Raw genomic sequence first — 16,385 nt, 5'->3', positions numbered from 1 at the left:
GGTGGGAGGTATGCACCTGGGGCCCAGGTACTGTGCTTCATACCTGCATCCCTGGTCACCACTGCAAAATATAGTCTTTTCTTTTCTCAGCTCGTATTCCAGTGTTCCTTGATGAGAATGCTCTGGCATTTTAGGCAGGACACTTCTTTGTATGGGACTTTCTCAAGAACTGCAGTCATACTCCTCTGGTTCTTACCCGCAAAATGCCAGTCATTGTGACTACTCAGAACTCCCTTACACATTTCCAGATGCCTCACTGCTGATTGTCTCCCTACAGTGGACACCTTCTTAACAGACATGATGGGATCTGATAATTCGTTAATTGAAAGTTGGATCATGTAAGGGAATTACAGAAGAAAAAAAAAGATTCATACATAACATTTTATTTTAACTTAAAACAGCTAATGGTACATCTTTCACTCATGTTTTTAAAAATGTAGAGCCAAAGTCTTTGATTTATATCTAGTCAATGTTTCCATCATTTTCCCTTTGACATTCATAACATATCTTCTGTGTTTCCAGTGTTTCTAAAGTGGAACAAGAACATTAAGACCTTTCTTAAGCATTCTAAGTGCAGAATCTTTCTAGATTTATACATTTCTCCCCCAGACTTTAATCATTGTTTCATCCACACCTAATTTCATGTTTTTTTGGTTTGTTTGTTTGTTTTTAAATGTACTTGTATTTTAACCATGCTCCATTTTTTTTAAAAGATTTTATTTATTTATTTGAGAGAGAGACAGTGAGAGAGAACATGAGCGAGGAGAAGGTTAGAGGGAGAAGCAGACTCCCCATGGAGCTGGGAGCCCGATGTGGGACTCGATCCTGGGACTCCAGGATCATGACCTGAGCCGAAGGCAGTCATCCAACCAACTGAGCCACCCAGGCACCCCATGTTGTTTTTTTTTAAGTGACTCACCTTGTTAAATTTCTCCAAAACATTCAACATAATGTTCGTAGGAATCATGCATCCTTTTTGCTTTTACATTTGTCAGTGTATGTCATATTCAATTACATTAAATAATTATACTAACAAGCACAATTGACATAGATTTGGACCACCCCTGGTAGTCACCTGCCAACTGTGAGTGTGCTGTGGGTATTAATCAGTACCATAGAGGGACTGGAGTGTGTGTCACTCTAGCTTGTGGTTTAATAAAGCCTGTTCAGGAACCTCTTCAGTACTTCTAGGCTCATATACTGCTTTGTATCCTCACCCTAACTTGAGCTCTATTTTCCTGTCTTACCCTTGTTCTCAGTACCTTCAGGATCACATCTCTTCCTGCTTTCTCAAGTACTCCATTCCATTAGATAGCCTCTCTGCTGTATCCTTAAGTTCTCTTCTGTTTTGACCACCCTCAAGCCCATTTTCCTCTTGGTAGCCACACTGATCTTTTTAAGGTGTTCATCTGATCACGTCCCTTCTTTACTAAAGACTTTTTCATTTTCATTGAGGTAAGGTTCCAACCCCATGACATAGCCAGTGAGGACCTTCATAACACATCTCTTCTCCATCCACATCTCTTAGCTCTCACCCCTTCACTTGAAGTTCTAGCCATATTCAGTAACTTTGAGTTTTCTAAATACAGTGAATTCCCTTATTTGTAAGCTTTGCCTTTGCTATTCCTATTCCTGGAGCATTCTTCTGGCTCCCCTTACTCCCACATGCCTTATTTGATTCTTCTCGCTACCCCTTCTCTCCAGAGCCCTACCTAAACAAACCGATAAGATGCCCCCTTAGGTGCATTGATAGAGCACTTGTCACAGGGCATTATGACTACCTTCTTACTGGTGATCCCCCCTTATAGTAATGTCCTTGAGGGTAGAAGAGAGTCTGCATCGTCACGATTCTGTTCTCACTGCTCGGACGTGTGGTAGGGCCTCTAAATATCTGTGGAAAGAATAAATGACAAATGAATGAGCTAACTGAACAGAAAAAGAGAAAACAAAGAGGCTAAAAGAAAAGACCCTTTTCTGCTGATGATTTGGGGAATGGAATTAGTGTGAGGGTCTTGTTCTTCATATAAAATGTTTTTTTTCCCCAATTTATTTATTTTCAGAAAAACAGTATTCATTATTTTTTCACCACACCCAGTGCTCCATATAAAATGTTAATGCCATCTCTTACTGTCGTCTGGAAACAGCAGGAAACTTCTTCAAGCTTTCTTTTTCTAATTTTATTTTCCTAATTTTGTACATTATTACTCTATCAAGCCTACTTTTTAAAATTTACTAGGGTGTTTTATAAAATATAAAATACATTGCTCAAGTAGTGTTGCAGCTGCAAAAAAAAAAAAAAGAATGAGGGAATTGCCTTTATTATAAAGATAGGAATTTTTAGCTATTTTTCTTTGCCACATTTTACTCCTTTAAGCATCTAATTTATTCAGTTTGCTTAGAGATGAATGCCCTACTAAAAAATCTGTTCTTGAAAAATTATCCAAGAAAATATTTTTGAGAGATTTTTGGAGGATTTAATAGATAAAAAAGAGTAAGAGAGTTGGAAGTTACTTGAAAGAAAATAATAATTGAAATTCGAGTATGACAAAAATGAGAACTAAGATGTGAGCTATAGCAAAAGCGGGTGATCTTCAAGAATAAAGGCTAGAAACTGCGTTTATTGCATTTTGTTTAGGTATTTCATCTTCACGTCTTTCTGGGCATATAAGATATATTATGTGTATGGCTTCATGATGCTGGTGCTGGTCATCCTCTGCATCGTGACTGTCTGTGTGACCATTGTGTGCACGTACTTTCTACTAAATGCAGAGGATTATAGGTGGTAAGTACTTATATTGGGGAGGAACCTCAGGGGACGATCCTATTTTCAAGTAAGATGCCATTCGAAATGTATTAAGTAGAGTAAAAGATCTGTATAGAAATTATGGTCCTTAGGATGGGAATTATTTTTAGTTACAAATTAAAGATTTTGGAGGAAAAGTAGTAACAGCCAAAAAAAGTTTTTGTACTCCTAGTGGTCAGTGTGTTAAATATTTTTACAAAGTGCCTGATGTGGTAAGAACTTTATGAGGACATTGCTACATTTTTTTTTTTTTGACATTGCTACATTTTGAACAAAAGGCAGTTCTGAAGAAGGAAGTGGTTTATTTAAGGTCACTTATAATAGGGCATCTGACAAAATTCAGGATCTCTCCTTCCAGTTCTTAGGCTTTCTCCTTGTAGATATATTTAAATGCCATCTACCTGCATTTTTAAAAAGATTTATTTGTTTCACAGAGAGAGGGAAAGAGTGCAAGCTTGAGTGTGGTGGGTTTGGCGGGGGGGGTGTGCGGAAGGGGGAAATCTTAAGCAGGCTCTACACCCAGCACAGAGCCCCATACAGGGTTTGATCTCATGACCCGAGATCATGACCTGAGCTGAAATCAAGAGTTGGCTGCTTAACCAGCTATGCCACTCAAACCCCCACATGCATTTGTTTTTAAATACACAGGATTTTCAAGGATGTTTTTATAAAATTCTTGTGTTTAAAATCTGCTTCAGTGCTGTTCATTCAAAAGAGTTACCTCTTTTTCAGGCAATGGACAAGTTTTCTCTCTGCTGCATCAACCGCGATCTATGTTTACATGTATTCCTTTTACTACTATTTTTTCAAAACAAAGTAAGTGGAGACATTTCCTCATTTTGTATTTAGGAAACTGTTGTCATTTAAATAACAGAATTTAAGAATAAAAGGTAGAGCCTAGGGGACGTAGTCATTGGTATCGTCCTAAGCACTGTACGGTGACAGATGTTGGCTCCCCTTGCGTGGGCACAGCGTAATGTATAGACTTGTCCAGTCAGAGCTGTGTAGTCACTGTGTGTACACCTGCAACTCATGTAACACCGTGTGTCAACTAACTGTACTTCAGTTTTTAAAAATAAATGTAGAATCTAAGGCCCTCTTTGATAGTAAAAATGGATATACTATATATATATATTTTGTCTTATTTCAGGATGTATGGCTTATTTCAAACATCATTTTACTTTGGATATATGGCGGTATTTAGCACAGCCTTGGGGATAATGTGTGGTAAGTTCTGAAATTTTGGGAATATCATGTGTAAATCTTCGAGATTTTTAGAATCAGAAAAATATAGTAATTGAAAATTACATTCCATTGCTTGGTCAGAATCGACAAAATAATCTCAAGAGTCTGATTTCAGTCCTTTTGACTATTCCTCAAAAATTCATCATTGATTCTTTTTTAATGTTCTGTTCCTAATCTGTATTACACTGTTTTCTATACCACAATTAGTTTCTTTCTCATGTTGAAATTTGGCCGTTTTTTAACTTAGTCTTTTTGGAAAAGATAATGTAAACAAGTTAAGGTTTGATTCTTGTTTGGAAGTTTCTAAGACTGTTCACAGAGATAACCGTGTCTAAGAGGCATTGTTCGGGTTATAAGTACACACTTGGATATCTGTAGACTGGGTTTAAGTTCTGGCTGTGCCACGTGTATGCTCTGCACCTTGATCCAGTTCTCCAAGCTCTTCAAACTATGTAAAATAAGATAATGCCACAATTTGGGGGGTTTGTCCCAATCTTCCATTAAGTAGAAGAAGTAATATTTATCACCATACAATAGAGTCTCTGGCATGTGTGAAATACCTAGAAAAGAAGTTTTAGAAGCAACCTGATCAAGGGAAAGGGCATCGACCTGAGAGTCTGAGAGACCTGGATTAAATTCCCCTACTGTTTTTTGTGTGTGTGGCTATGAGAAGTCATATTGACCTCTCTAAATCTCATTTTCTCATCTGTAAAATGGGCATATCTTTCAGAAGAGTTATTTGTCATAGTATCGTGTGTAAAGCACAAGTGTAATGCAGGTCTGTTATCAGGTGCTAAGAGAGACTCAAGTTTTATGGGAGACACGGCAGGGAGTGGGAAGAGCGGGGGCTTTTGGGGTTGTTAGTTCTAGGTAAGAATCTTGGTGACCCAACTCACCAGGTTACTCCAGCCAAATTATTTAACCTTTCTTCCTCAACATTCACATTTGCGAAACATAGTAACACCTACCTCACAGGGTTGTATTGAGGCTTCAGTGACTGGATGTGGGTAAACAGGTAGATGGCGGATGCTCAGTGAGCCATGGCTGCCGCGGTTCCTCTGCTGAAGAGGCTAACAGTGCCTGCGCTTCTTCTCTTCTGGGATTGTGTCTCTGAGTCTATAGTTTGTTTAGGTTCCGATACCATGTGTTTTCACCTCAGAACAACTTGATGACACTGAGTTTAAGCAGAGGTACCTTAAGGAAAATGCATGCAAGTAACTTAACTTTTCTTCTGATTCAGGTTTCTGCTTGATGAATGAGGCTAATTCCCTAGTTCCCCCATAGGAGTAATGCCAGGCTTAAGGACTAATGACTGTGGACATATTTCTAGATAGTTCATGATTCAGACCCTTCTCCTTTCTCTGATATTTGCCATTGACTTTTTTTTTTTTTTAAGATTTTATTTATTTATTTGACAGAGATCACAAGTAGGCAGAAAGGCAGGCAGAGAGAGAGAGGGGAGGAAGTAGGCTTCCCACTAAGCAGAGATTCCGATGTGGGGCTTGATCCCAGGACCCTGGGATCATGACCTAGCTGAAGACAGAGGCTTTAACCCACTTAGCCACCCAGGCTCCCTGACATTTTTTTTTTTTTTTTTTGGTAGTTCCATCTTTGGCTCTAAGGAGGGCAATAGAATAAGGGAGATACAATAATCTTGTTGAAAGCTAGGTTCTGGTATGGCATTTGTGGCCCTTTGGGGTACAAGATTGCTTTTTACCTCCATCAAAAGAATACGTTCCATAGATAGGTGGTTACCAGAGGCAGGGGGCGTAGGAGTATGGGCAAAAATGGGTGAAGGTGGTTAGAAGGTTCAAACTTCCAGTTATAAGATGAGTGAGTTCTAGGCATGTATGGTGACTACCGTTAACAATATTGTATATTTGAAAGTTGCTGAGAGATTAGGTATTAAAAGTTCTCATCACGAGATAAAAATCATAACTCTGTGCTATGTGAGGTGATGGATGTTAATTAAATTTATTGTGGTGGTTATTTTACAATATATACATATATCAAGTTATTATGTTGTACACCTTAACCTAAAACAAATGTTTTATGTCAGTTAAAATCTGTCCCATTTATATATACCGTGCATGATCGTGCATGTGCATGCACACACCCACAACATTGATTGTAAAGTAGTAAAACTGATTCCACAAGCTATAAGCGGAGACAGTTCTCTATATTATGATCACATATTTTATTTGTAGCTGCTGTGATAACCATCGTTACCCTGTGATAGTTAACCACTTTGAGGGAAAGAGGGCTAGGATCTGCAGGTTAAAACTAGATTTGTATCACAAGGGAACATCCTTGTGTATCTCTAAACAGTTTGCTTTAGTATTGTTATTAGCCTGCCTCCTTCAGAATGTTACTCCTCCAACTCCTCTTTATTTAATGGGAGATACTTCTTTTTTTTTCCTTTCTTTTTTTAATATTTATTTATTTGACACAGAGAGAGAGATCACAAGTTGGCAGAGAGGCAGGCAGAGAGACGGGGGAAGCAGGCTCCCCGCTGAGAAGAGAGCCCGATGCGGGGCTCAATCCCAGGACCCTGAGACCATGACCTGAGCTGAAGGCAGAGGCTTAACCCACTGAGCCACCCAGGCACTCCAGTGGGAGATATTTCTTGATTATCGCCAGTATTCAGTGATGTGTAGAATCATGAGATTATGCAGAGGGTTAAATTTTTTTTCTTGACTCTATATGTGATCTTAGGAAGACCTAGAGAGATAATATCTTGACATTTACAAAGAAAATGAAATGAATTTAGTTAATTTTTTTAGTGCTTTTTCTGTTGAAATTTCATCTTGCTGCCTGAAAATCTTGGCACATTCACAGTTCCCTGCTATCCTGGCAGTGTCCCAGCATGTATTCTTTAATGGGTATGTGTGCCTTCAGTGCTAATCTGTTTTGGCGGGGGTGAGGGGGGAGGAAGTAGTTCAGATGAACTGATTAAAATGTCATCATAATACAGAATTGTACATGCTCCTCAGGTTATATTGCTAAAATGCTTTTTTTTTTTAAAATCAGTGATTGAAAGAAAAATATTTATTGGTTTTTTTAATGCAGGAAAAAGGAATATGTTAAGGTGGAAATAATTAGATTGTTACAGTTTACATATTTTGATCATATCATTTTAGCTTTAAGGAAATTAAAAGTGTATCTGTTATTCTCAAGACAGTTACATTTCTAGGGAGCGTACTTAGTATTTTCCTTTTAGAAAGTCATATCTTTATTTGCTTATTCTTGAGATAACTCATATGATTAGGAAAAATGATTCTCTAGGTTGATACTGTTTGGCTTTTAAGCATCTCTCTGCTCAGAGGGGAACAATGTTTTCTAAGTCTGGAATATTAGATTTGGTTATTGGATTGGTGTGATACTAGGCCAGTTAAATTTTTGATTCTTGTTAAAATTTTACAGATTTCTCTTATGTTCTAAGAATTTAGGTTCCTATTTACAAATTGAATGGTCTTTTTCCTTACTTTATAAGGACTTCTTTTACAACTATTTCAGAATGATATCACTATTTCCAAGCGTAATTGTAATATAACTACTTCATATTATAATAAACATCTATTAATTGCAAAAATAATTAGAAATAGGTTTGCTTTGTTGCTTGGTGGGTTTTAAGAATACTTTGAGGGGGGCCTGGGTGACTCAATCTGTTGGGCATCTGCCTTCGGCTCAGTTCATGATCCTGGAGTCTGGGATCAAGACCCAAGTCAGGCTCTTGCTCAGCAGGGAGCCTGCTTCTCCCTCTGCCTTTGCCTGTAGCTCCCCCTGCTTGTGCTCTCTCTTTCTTTTCTCTGGGGCGCCTGGGTGGCTCAGTGGGTTAAGCCGCTGCCTTCGGCTCGGGTCATGATCTCAGGGTCCTGGGATCGAGTCCCGCATCGGTCTCTCTGCTCAGCAGGGAGCCTGCTTCCTCCTCTCTCTCTGCCTGCCTCTCTGCCTACTTGTAATCTCTCTCTGTCAAATAAATAAATAAATAAATCTTTTAAAAAAATAAATAAATAAATAAATAATCTTAAAAAAAAAAAAGAATACATTTAGTATTTAATTATGGGAGATTTTCAAATACATGCAAAAGAGGGACAATATATATGGATATATATATATAAAATGAAAAATATGTATATATACTGAGTCCCCATGTACCACCTAATACCAGTAATTATCAACACATGGCCAATCTTGTCTTATTCATAATCCCATTTCATCCCTTTTTATTCTCATATGAATCATGAGTCTTTTTTAACTGTAAATATTTCAGTACATATATATGTGTGTGTACATGTATAATAACTATAACATAGTTATGTAATAATTATATACTTACATAATATTTGTAATGATATATAATAATCATATTTCAGTATATACATGTATCTAATTCCTTCATATGTTCAAATATTCAGTTAGTTTTTTACCCCACCAATTTCCATGTCTTTTTAAATATAGTTTGTTTACATCAGGATCTAATTAAGGTCCATGCATTGGTTGGTTAAAATGTTGAGGTTTTTTTTGTTTTTTTAATTTTTTAAGTAGGCTCCATGCCCATTGTGGAGCCCAACGTGGGACTTGATCCTGAGATCAAGAGTCGGACACTTAACCAGATGAGCCACACAGCCCCCTGGTTAAAATATTTCTTAGGACTCTTTTTTAATCTACTGATGTTTCCTCTTTTTTCCCCTTACAATTTCTGTAAGAAATTTGAGTTTTTGTTTGTTTTAATTTTTATAGAGTTTCCCACACTCTGAATTTTCCTGAGGTGTCATTTAATGTTTCTCCATGTGTTTCTCCCCATATTTCCTGTAAAGGGGTAGTTAGAGCCATAGGCCTAATCATACTCAGGAATACTTGTCCAACAGTACTTAATAGGGGTTCGTAAATTTATCAGGAGTTACTGATTCTCTCTGTGAAGTTAGCAGCCATTGTTAATTATTGCCTCATTCAAATAATGCTTTGGTGGTTATAATATTCAAATTCTGTTGTTCCTTTTATATTTCTGGAGTGCTTCTATAAGGATAAACTTCTTTCCATCAACTATTTGGTACCTTGAGGTACAGTTCATATATAGAAAAGGCAGAGTAGACTTCTTTCTTTCCTTGTATACACCAGTTGGGTGAGTAGAAGTTAGTTCAAAAGGTGACTAATTAGGGGTGTGTGTGTGTTGTGTGTGTATCATTATTAACTTATGGAAGATTTACTTTTAGGCTCGGATAGTAAATTTCTAAATCCAACGGAGAATCTTCTCTTTGACCTGTTGACTACCTGTCTTGTTCTGAGGATTCCTTAGTATAATTTGCAGTGAAGAGCTATCCAGTTCATTAATACACCCAGCAAGGATTTACTGAGTACCTTATCGTGTGCCAAGTACTCTCTAGGGTATAGAAAATAAATACCTCATTTAACAAAACAGACAAATTCCTCGCTTTCTGGTGTTCTGAGCCTCATTTGAGGCTAATTATTCAAAACATTTCACAACTCCTGACATACTGAGCTGTCTCTCTCATCCACTTCCTCAAATATGTCTTCTTTTTTACCAACCACAGAGCTTCTACAATTTAAAGATAAAAATTCTGCTAGAAAATGCCTCTTTAGAGCTTCAAATGCCATTGTGCCATGGTTCTCAGTCCTTTTCTGAGAGAATCCCATCACATCTTACTTCCATTAGGTATCATATGATTTGGGGAACATGTTAAAATGGTTTAAATGACCTAGAATAATTTATGCTCAAATTTTTAAAATACATATTTTTTCATTTAACAAAATTTTTGTCATTATCAAATTACTCTTGCTTTGTACGTGATGTATTTTAATTCGTATAGTTATTATACATGTAGTAACTGATACCTAATTCTAAAAATATCACATCAGGTCTAACTTGGTATATGACAGTAATAGGTGATTGCAAAACAAGTGATATAGTTTAGCAAGTTTAGAGCGAACACTAACATAAAAGATGTTATCTTGAAAAAAGATTAACTTTCCAGAGCAGAGAGCATTTAGTATTTGTAAATGATGGATATTGCCTTATATGTGTTAGTTTCAAAACATTTTATTTTATCTTTGCAGGAGCAATTGGTTACATGGGAACAAGTGCCTTTGTCCGAAAAATCTATACTAATGTGAAAATTGACTAGAGACCCAAGAAAACCTGGAACTTCGGATCAATTTCTCTTTCATAGGGGTGGAACTTGCACTGCAAAAAAAAAAAAAGCGCAAGAAGAGATTTGGGCTTTCACACTGGGTACTCTGTGGGTCTCTCTTTCGTGGATGGCTTAAAGTAACATCTATTTCCATTGATCCTAGGTTCTTACTGACTGCTTTCTCCAACTGTTCACAGCAAATGCTTGGATTTTATGCAGTAGGCATTACTACAGTACATGGCTAATCTTCCCAAAAACTAGCTTATTAAAGATGAAATAGACCAGCTCTCTTCAGTGAAGAGGACAAATAGTTTATTTAAAGCATTTGTTCCAATAAAATAAATAGAGGGAAACTTGGATGCTAAAATTACATGAATAGAATCTTCCTGGCACTTAGTGTTTCTACGTTATTGAAAAATGATGTTCCAGAAAGATTACTCTTTTCTCTTATTTTTACTGCCATCGTCAACCTATTGTGGGACATTTTTATATATTGAATATGGGTTCTTTTGACCTGTTTTTTTTTCCCCCCCCAATCCAACTGCATCCTTTTTTAAAAAAAGAGAGAATTAAAAAATATTAAAATCCTGCATGTAATATATCTGCTGTCATCTTAGTTGGACCAACTTCCCATTTATTTATCGTAAAACTATTCAGTTCCATCTTAATTCCATCCAAAGAAGATACAGTCTGAAGATAGAGGTGTACTCTCTACAATGCAATTTACTGTACAGTTAGAAAGCAAAGTGTTAAATGGAGAAGATATTTGTTTTTATTAAACATTTTGAGATTTAGATAAACTACATTTTAACTGAATGTCTAAAGTGATTATCTTTTTCCTTCCCCCAAGTTAGTCTTACATCTTTTTTGGGTTTGAATGAAGGTTTTACATAAGAAATTATTAAAAACAAGGGGGTGGGTAATAAATGTATATAACATTAAATAATGTAACGTAGGTGTAGATTCTCAAATGCATTTGGATGTACAGATTGACTACGGAGTACTTTTTTCTGATGATGATTGGTGTAGAAATGTGTGAATTTGGGTGGCTTTTTACATCTTGCCTACCACTGCATGAAACATTGGGGTTTCTTCAAAATGTGTGTGTCATACTTCCTTTGGGAGGGGGATTGTTTTCTTCTGTTTCTTTTCTGAGTCTCCTACAGGAGCTAAATTTGTAATTTAGAAACATTTAATTTTGTTAATCCTGTCTGGGGCACTTAAGTAACATCTAAAGCATTACTGCTTTAGAATGTTAAAATAAACTTTCCTGACCAAATTGTTTTGTGAAAATAGATGTGTTTGCAATTGGAAGGTATCTTTTCAAAAGGCAATATTACTGAATGCAATTTTTTAAATATACTGTAAACTGTGCTTTTCTAATACAGGAGACCCACACCTTAGTATCTCCAGACTTGCTTACATCTAGATTATCCAGTAGAGTCACAAAGTAAATGATAAGCCTTTCGAATTACATTGTGGCACAAAATCTGTTCAGGTTGGTGGACTGTGTCAAGTGGGGATGGGGTAAAAGTGGTTAGCTTGCTATTGGATGAGCTAATAAAGGTTACAGTTTTCTAAGAGAAGTGATTTAGTTTTGAATACGTCTTTCTGGAGCTATCCATAATGTGAAGTTTTCCTAGAACCATTGAGTTTCTAGTTTAATAGTTTGCTATGCAAATGACCACCTAAAACAATACTGTATATTGGTATTTTTGGAAAGACTCAGAACCGCTGTATTTAAACTTTAATGTGAAACTCATGCCATTTATAGTTAAATAAGCTGTTTTCATTACAAAAATATGTTTCTATAAATTGACTCTGCATCCTATAATGTGGTATATAAGGACTATTAAGAGTGAAAAGTTTGATTTCTTACCACAAGTATGGCTCACATGAACAAACAGGAGTTTGATCAGAAGCTGTAGGTAAATCCTTCTTCAAGCCAAAATGTTGTATTAAATGCAGTCTGTGGCTCTTCCATTTTCTCTTCCTACTCACCTGCCTTTAAGATCTTACAAGAAACTGAATGTCAGCATTTAGTGGCTTATGTAATGTAACTTTAACTACATGTAAAGTAATTACAACATATAGTCTATCTAATGGAGTATTAGTTGGGCAGCAAGCTTTTGTCTTAGTAAAATGAAATCTGTTTCTCATGAATCTTGCGGGTAAGGTAAGGGTTTTAAAAAAACATGTGCTTCAGGTGCTTTCGGGTATACCAATTCCTTTTACTAAATTGAGTTCTATTTCAAGTCCTTTGGAATCCTCAGTGAACAAAAGTTTTCTAATTTCCAAATATGTTGTGTCATTAAAATGAATATAAATTGCCTTGAAAGTGCTTAGAAAATATATATGGATTTATGCCTTCATGGAGGGGCTGGCCATGTGTGTGTCTTGAAGAAGACTTAATCCACAAACAGTTTAGCTCCCTAGCTCTGGGTTATAGAGTAGTAAAATAAAATACTTAAGTTAGTTAAAGGGTGAGGTTCTTCCACTCCTTTAATGCTGTGTGTCTGTCATCCATTTGTTAACATTACTTGCTCAACTTATCAACTGATGCTTTGAACACTACCAAAAACTAAGGATAAACTTTCTCCTTGTATCTGTAAGCATGCTTCTACTAAAATTTAGCTACAGTACTAACTGGCATCATTATTCATCTATCCTAGTACAAGGGTAGGATAAAGTGGAAATGGAATGGCTGGAACTATGGTAAAGCATTCTTTGGTATTTCATGTTGGGCTCCTAATTTGTACTAAGTTTGACCACGAATCAAGGCCCATCCTCTTAGAATTCATTATACTGTGCTGACATCTGAACCTAATGAATGGTATGGTTGGGTGTTTTTCGTTGACAGTGGACAGATCTCTTTATAAGGGTGGTTGCTGCAAATTCTAGTTTTTCCAAAATCCAGTTTATTTAGGATTTACCCACAAATTGTATTCAGTTAGTTAAAGCTTGTGTTTCCTAAATGTTTACAAACCACCTTCTGCCAAATGTCTTGCAAATAATATTCCTTTGAGTAATTTCCTTGAATTTTTACAAATGTAAAAAAGAAAAGAAATGTATTAATGTAATTTGTTCAGGAAAAGCTGCATACCGAAGGGCATCTGTATATAAATTCTGGGAAAGAAAAGCCTATTTGTAATCTATACACTGCAGTTCCATCTGGGTTTTAAGTTTAGGTTTCAGCATGTCGTAGTGCTTCAGTCTATTGATTTATTGGAACGTAATAAATAGGAGCAGTGACGTATGAAAATGCAAGTACTCATTAATGTTTTATGTCTTCATAAAAATTCCATGGCTATGAAGCTGTATTTTCGCAATCAGGATGTTAAAGAGATTAGAGCAGTGAAAATTTATAAAGATTGTAAGTGTCTACAGAAATAGACTACATTTAGAGGTGGGGTAGATCAGAAAGTGAACATAAAGCTGCAGAAATTTTAAAAGGTTTAAATTCAGTATGAGGAGTAATTCTAGTTCTCTCTTAGGAGCCTTTTCTGAAAGCCGTCTGAGTTGACATTCTTATTGGAGCTGTAGGTGGAATTGTGCAAAGACAAAAGTAAAAATTAAGTTTTTATTTTACTGTATCAAGAGATGGAAACAGAAACTGTTGTGAGGGTGAACTAGGCTTGCAGGTAATTGATGGACAAGGCAGTATTTTATGTGTTTACCCCAGTTCCTCATTTTAGGACATTTGAAAGTTAACAAATGTTCGAAGTAAGATCTTCAGGCAAGGAAAAAATAACATGGAATTCTGTTTTGAAGGACAGGAGAGTATACGCAGAAAAGCAGTCGCATGTGGGCTTTTTGTCTGTGTCATATTTGAACCTATAAATCCCCACAGGGCACGGGCAGTCGTTACCAGTGGGAAGGAAACTGTTACTGATTGATGATTACTTCCATTTTGTACCCACCTTTGGTTTCTGTAGGTCTATTTCCAACTGGCTTTTTAGTAATAGATATCTAGTATATACTGTATCAAATACATTTGAGGTTCTAATCTAGACTGTTAATCTAACTGAAGTTGGATTTTTAAAATAATAAAATGTTAAATGTACTTTCCTTGGATGCTTTATTTCTTTCCGTTTTGAAACAAGTGAACCAGGCCTAAGGAATCACCCATTATTACTGGTATGCATATGAAGTGATTACTGATAGCATTTCACAGTTAAACAGGAACCTGCAGACTTTTGCTGTGAAGGGAAGGAGGAAATATTTGAGGCATTGAGGGCCAGATGCCAACTGCTCTAACATTGTAGCACAGCGGCGGAAGTAGATAGGACATAAACCAGCGAACATGCCTGTTTGCTATTGGATGTACAGATTGACTGTCGAACAATAACAGTAACGGCCAATGGGCCACAGTTTGCTGACCCCTGAAATATGAAGGATTTAAAAATTAAGATTCTATTTTTCACCCAACTGCTTATTTTGGAAAAAAAAAATTAAATATATAGAAAGTTGAAAGAATGGTACAGTGTATAAGGTTTGTCTTTACAAGATTATTTTTCTCTTCTATTATCATTCTTTTGTGTACAAGCTCTGACTCCTACACTCAAACCCCTCTATCCCCAGGCCTGTCGTTATGATTGATCCTACATTGTCTAGTCAAAGTAGTGCCACCCATGTTCCCTCACAACCCTTCTGTGAAGCTGATAGGGTCGACTACTACATATTCTAGGAAAGAAGCTAGAGCAGCCAAAGAGTATATTATTTTAGGCCGGAGAGAATCAAGATGAGATTAGGGTCCTCTTGACCACTCTCACTGTGAAATGCAAATACCACAACTCTAGCCTGTGGAGCAGATAATATAGGAAAAGATCGCATTGAAGATGAGTGTTTTATACCAACAGAAGGGGTTATTTTTACTGTGCTACATCAAAATCAGTAATTTCCCCAGGTCTATTGGTACTTCTCTTTTTCATCTGCTTTAACTAGTTATTTCTGTCCTTGTCTACCCTCTTACTTCTTCCCCTAATTTTAGCTGCCTCGGTCAATACAAATACTTGACAATTGCTGTTGGCCAAATAGTTTCACTTAGTACAAATGTGGATTGCTTTTGATCTCTAATGGACAGTTTCTGTGTGGATGGAACATTAAGAGTCTGAGGGACTCTGTTATATAGCCAGCTTTTGGATTTCAAAGTGAGAACTGTTTTCTTAAACTGTTAATCTACAGTTTAACGTTAGAACAGGGGGGAATGTGCCTCCAGTAGGAGTGTGGAGTCAGTACTAATATAGTCTACAAATGTATTTAAATCATTTTCAAAATTTTGCATGTTTAAGGTGTTAAAAGTTTCAAATTTACAAAGTGGAGGAAATGGTTGTATGGAGAAGTTGGATATAAGTCATTTTAACTGGCCAATGTCCTGATTATTCTTAGTGGCTCAGTCTAAGCTACTAAGATTATGGTACTTAACCTTGAAGGTCATTGATGGGAAGGGAGGGCCTAGAGAGTGAAATATGGAAGGTTCCATATTGGAACTTGGTTCCAAGTTGGGAGTTGGTTATAGGTGAGTGGAGTAGGACATACATACATAGGTAAGTGTCATAAGTGTGGTCAGCTTGAGGGTTACGGTAGGTGTTGGCATGAGGATGCAGGCTGTGTGGTTATCAAGTTGTCCCCAGCAGAAACATGGAGGTGTGAAGCAGCAAGGCTCTGTTAGGGTGATGGCAAGGTGTTTAATGTAACAGGAGTGGAGAGTGGACAGAGGTGGAAGGAGCCAAGACTGGAAGTGTGGAAAGAAGACCTGACAGTAGATAGTGAGGTGCAGTGTGTTGGAGGAGCTCAGACAAAGGTTTTGGAGAAGAGCTACAAGGGGTTTTGAACAGCTGTTCAAAGATTATAACAAATATTTTTAATGACCTTCTCTAAGGAACTCAAAGTGCCTTCTCAGTGGTAACGTAAACAAAGGAATGAGCTACCAGGTAAGAGTGCTTGCTTTATTCTAGAGGTTCTTCTCCCTACCCTGGAGGAAATGGGGATGATGTGTAGTGGTCTGGAATGGCAAAATGAGGAGAAAGTGGCCTGTGTGGAGTAGCTGGCCACTTGGAGGGGTTGCGCAGGGGTTTGAGAGCTGCTGCAAGAGAACCGGGCTGCTCTGGGTATCTGGAAATAGATGGATAGACATCTGACTAAACGGGAGGGCTGGGGGGAAGCTTGTATCCACTTGGCAGTTT

General features: G+C 37.0%; 1 protein-coding gene across 1 annotated transcript in view; it reads left to right on the top strand.

Annotated features, from left to right (window-relative positions):
• Positions 1 to 14,263, top strand: part of TM9SF3 (transmembrane 9 superfamily member 3) — a 68,820-nt gene extending 54,557 nt beyond the window's left edge. The window contains exons 12-15 of the mRNA XM_044240226.1: positions 2,636 to 2,782; positions 3,536 to 3,619; positions 3,954 to 4,030; positions 10,127 to 14,263. Of these exons, the coding sequence (XP_044096161.1) occupies positions 2,636 to 2,782; positions 3,536 to 3,619; positions 3,954 to 4,030; positions 10,127 to 10,194 (376 nt within the window). The 3' untranslated portion in view covers positions 10,195 to 14,263. The remainder of the gene's footprint in view (positions 1 to 2,635; positions 2,783 to 3,535; positions 3,620 to 3,953; positions 4,031 to 10,126) is intronic.
• The last annotated feature ends 2,122 nt before the right edge of the window (positions 14,264 to 16,385 follow it).

This window comes from Neovison vison, chromosome 2 (genome assembly GCF_020171115.1).
Source record: "Neovison vison isolate M4711 chromosome 2, ASM_NN_V1, whole genome shotgun sequence".
NCBI classification, from domain to species: domain Eukaryota; kingdom Metazoa; phylum Chordata; class Mammalia; order Carnivora; family Mustelidae; genus Neogale; species Neogale vison.
This window is presented reverse-complemented; position numbering and strand designations above follow the sequence as displayed.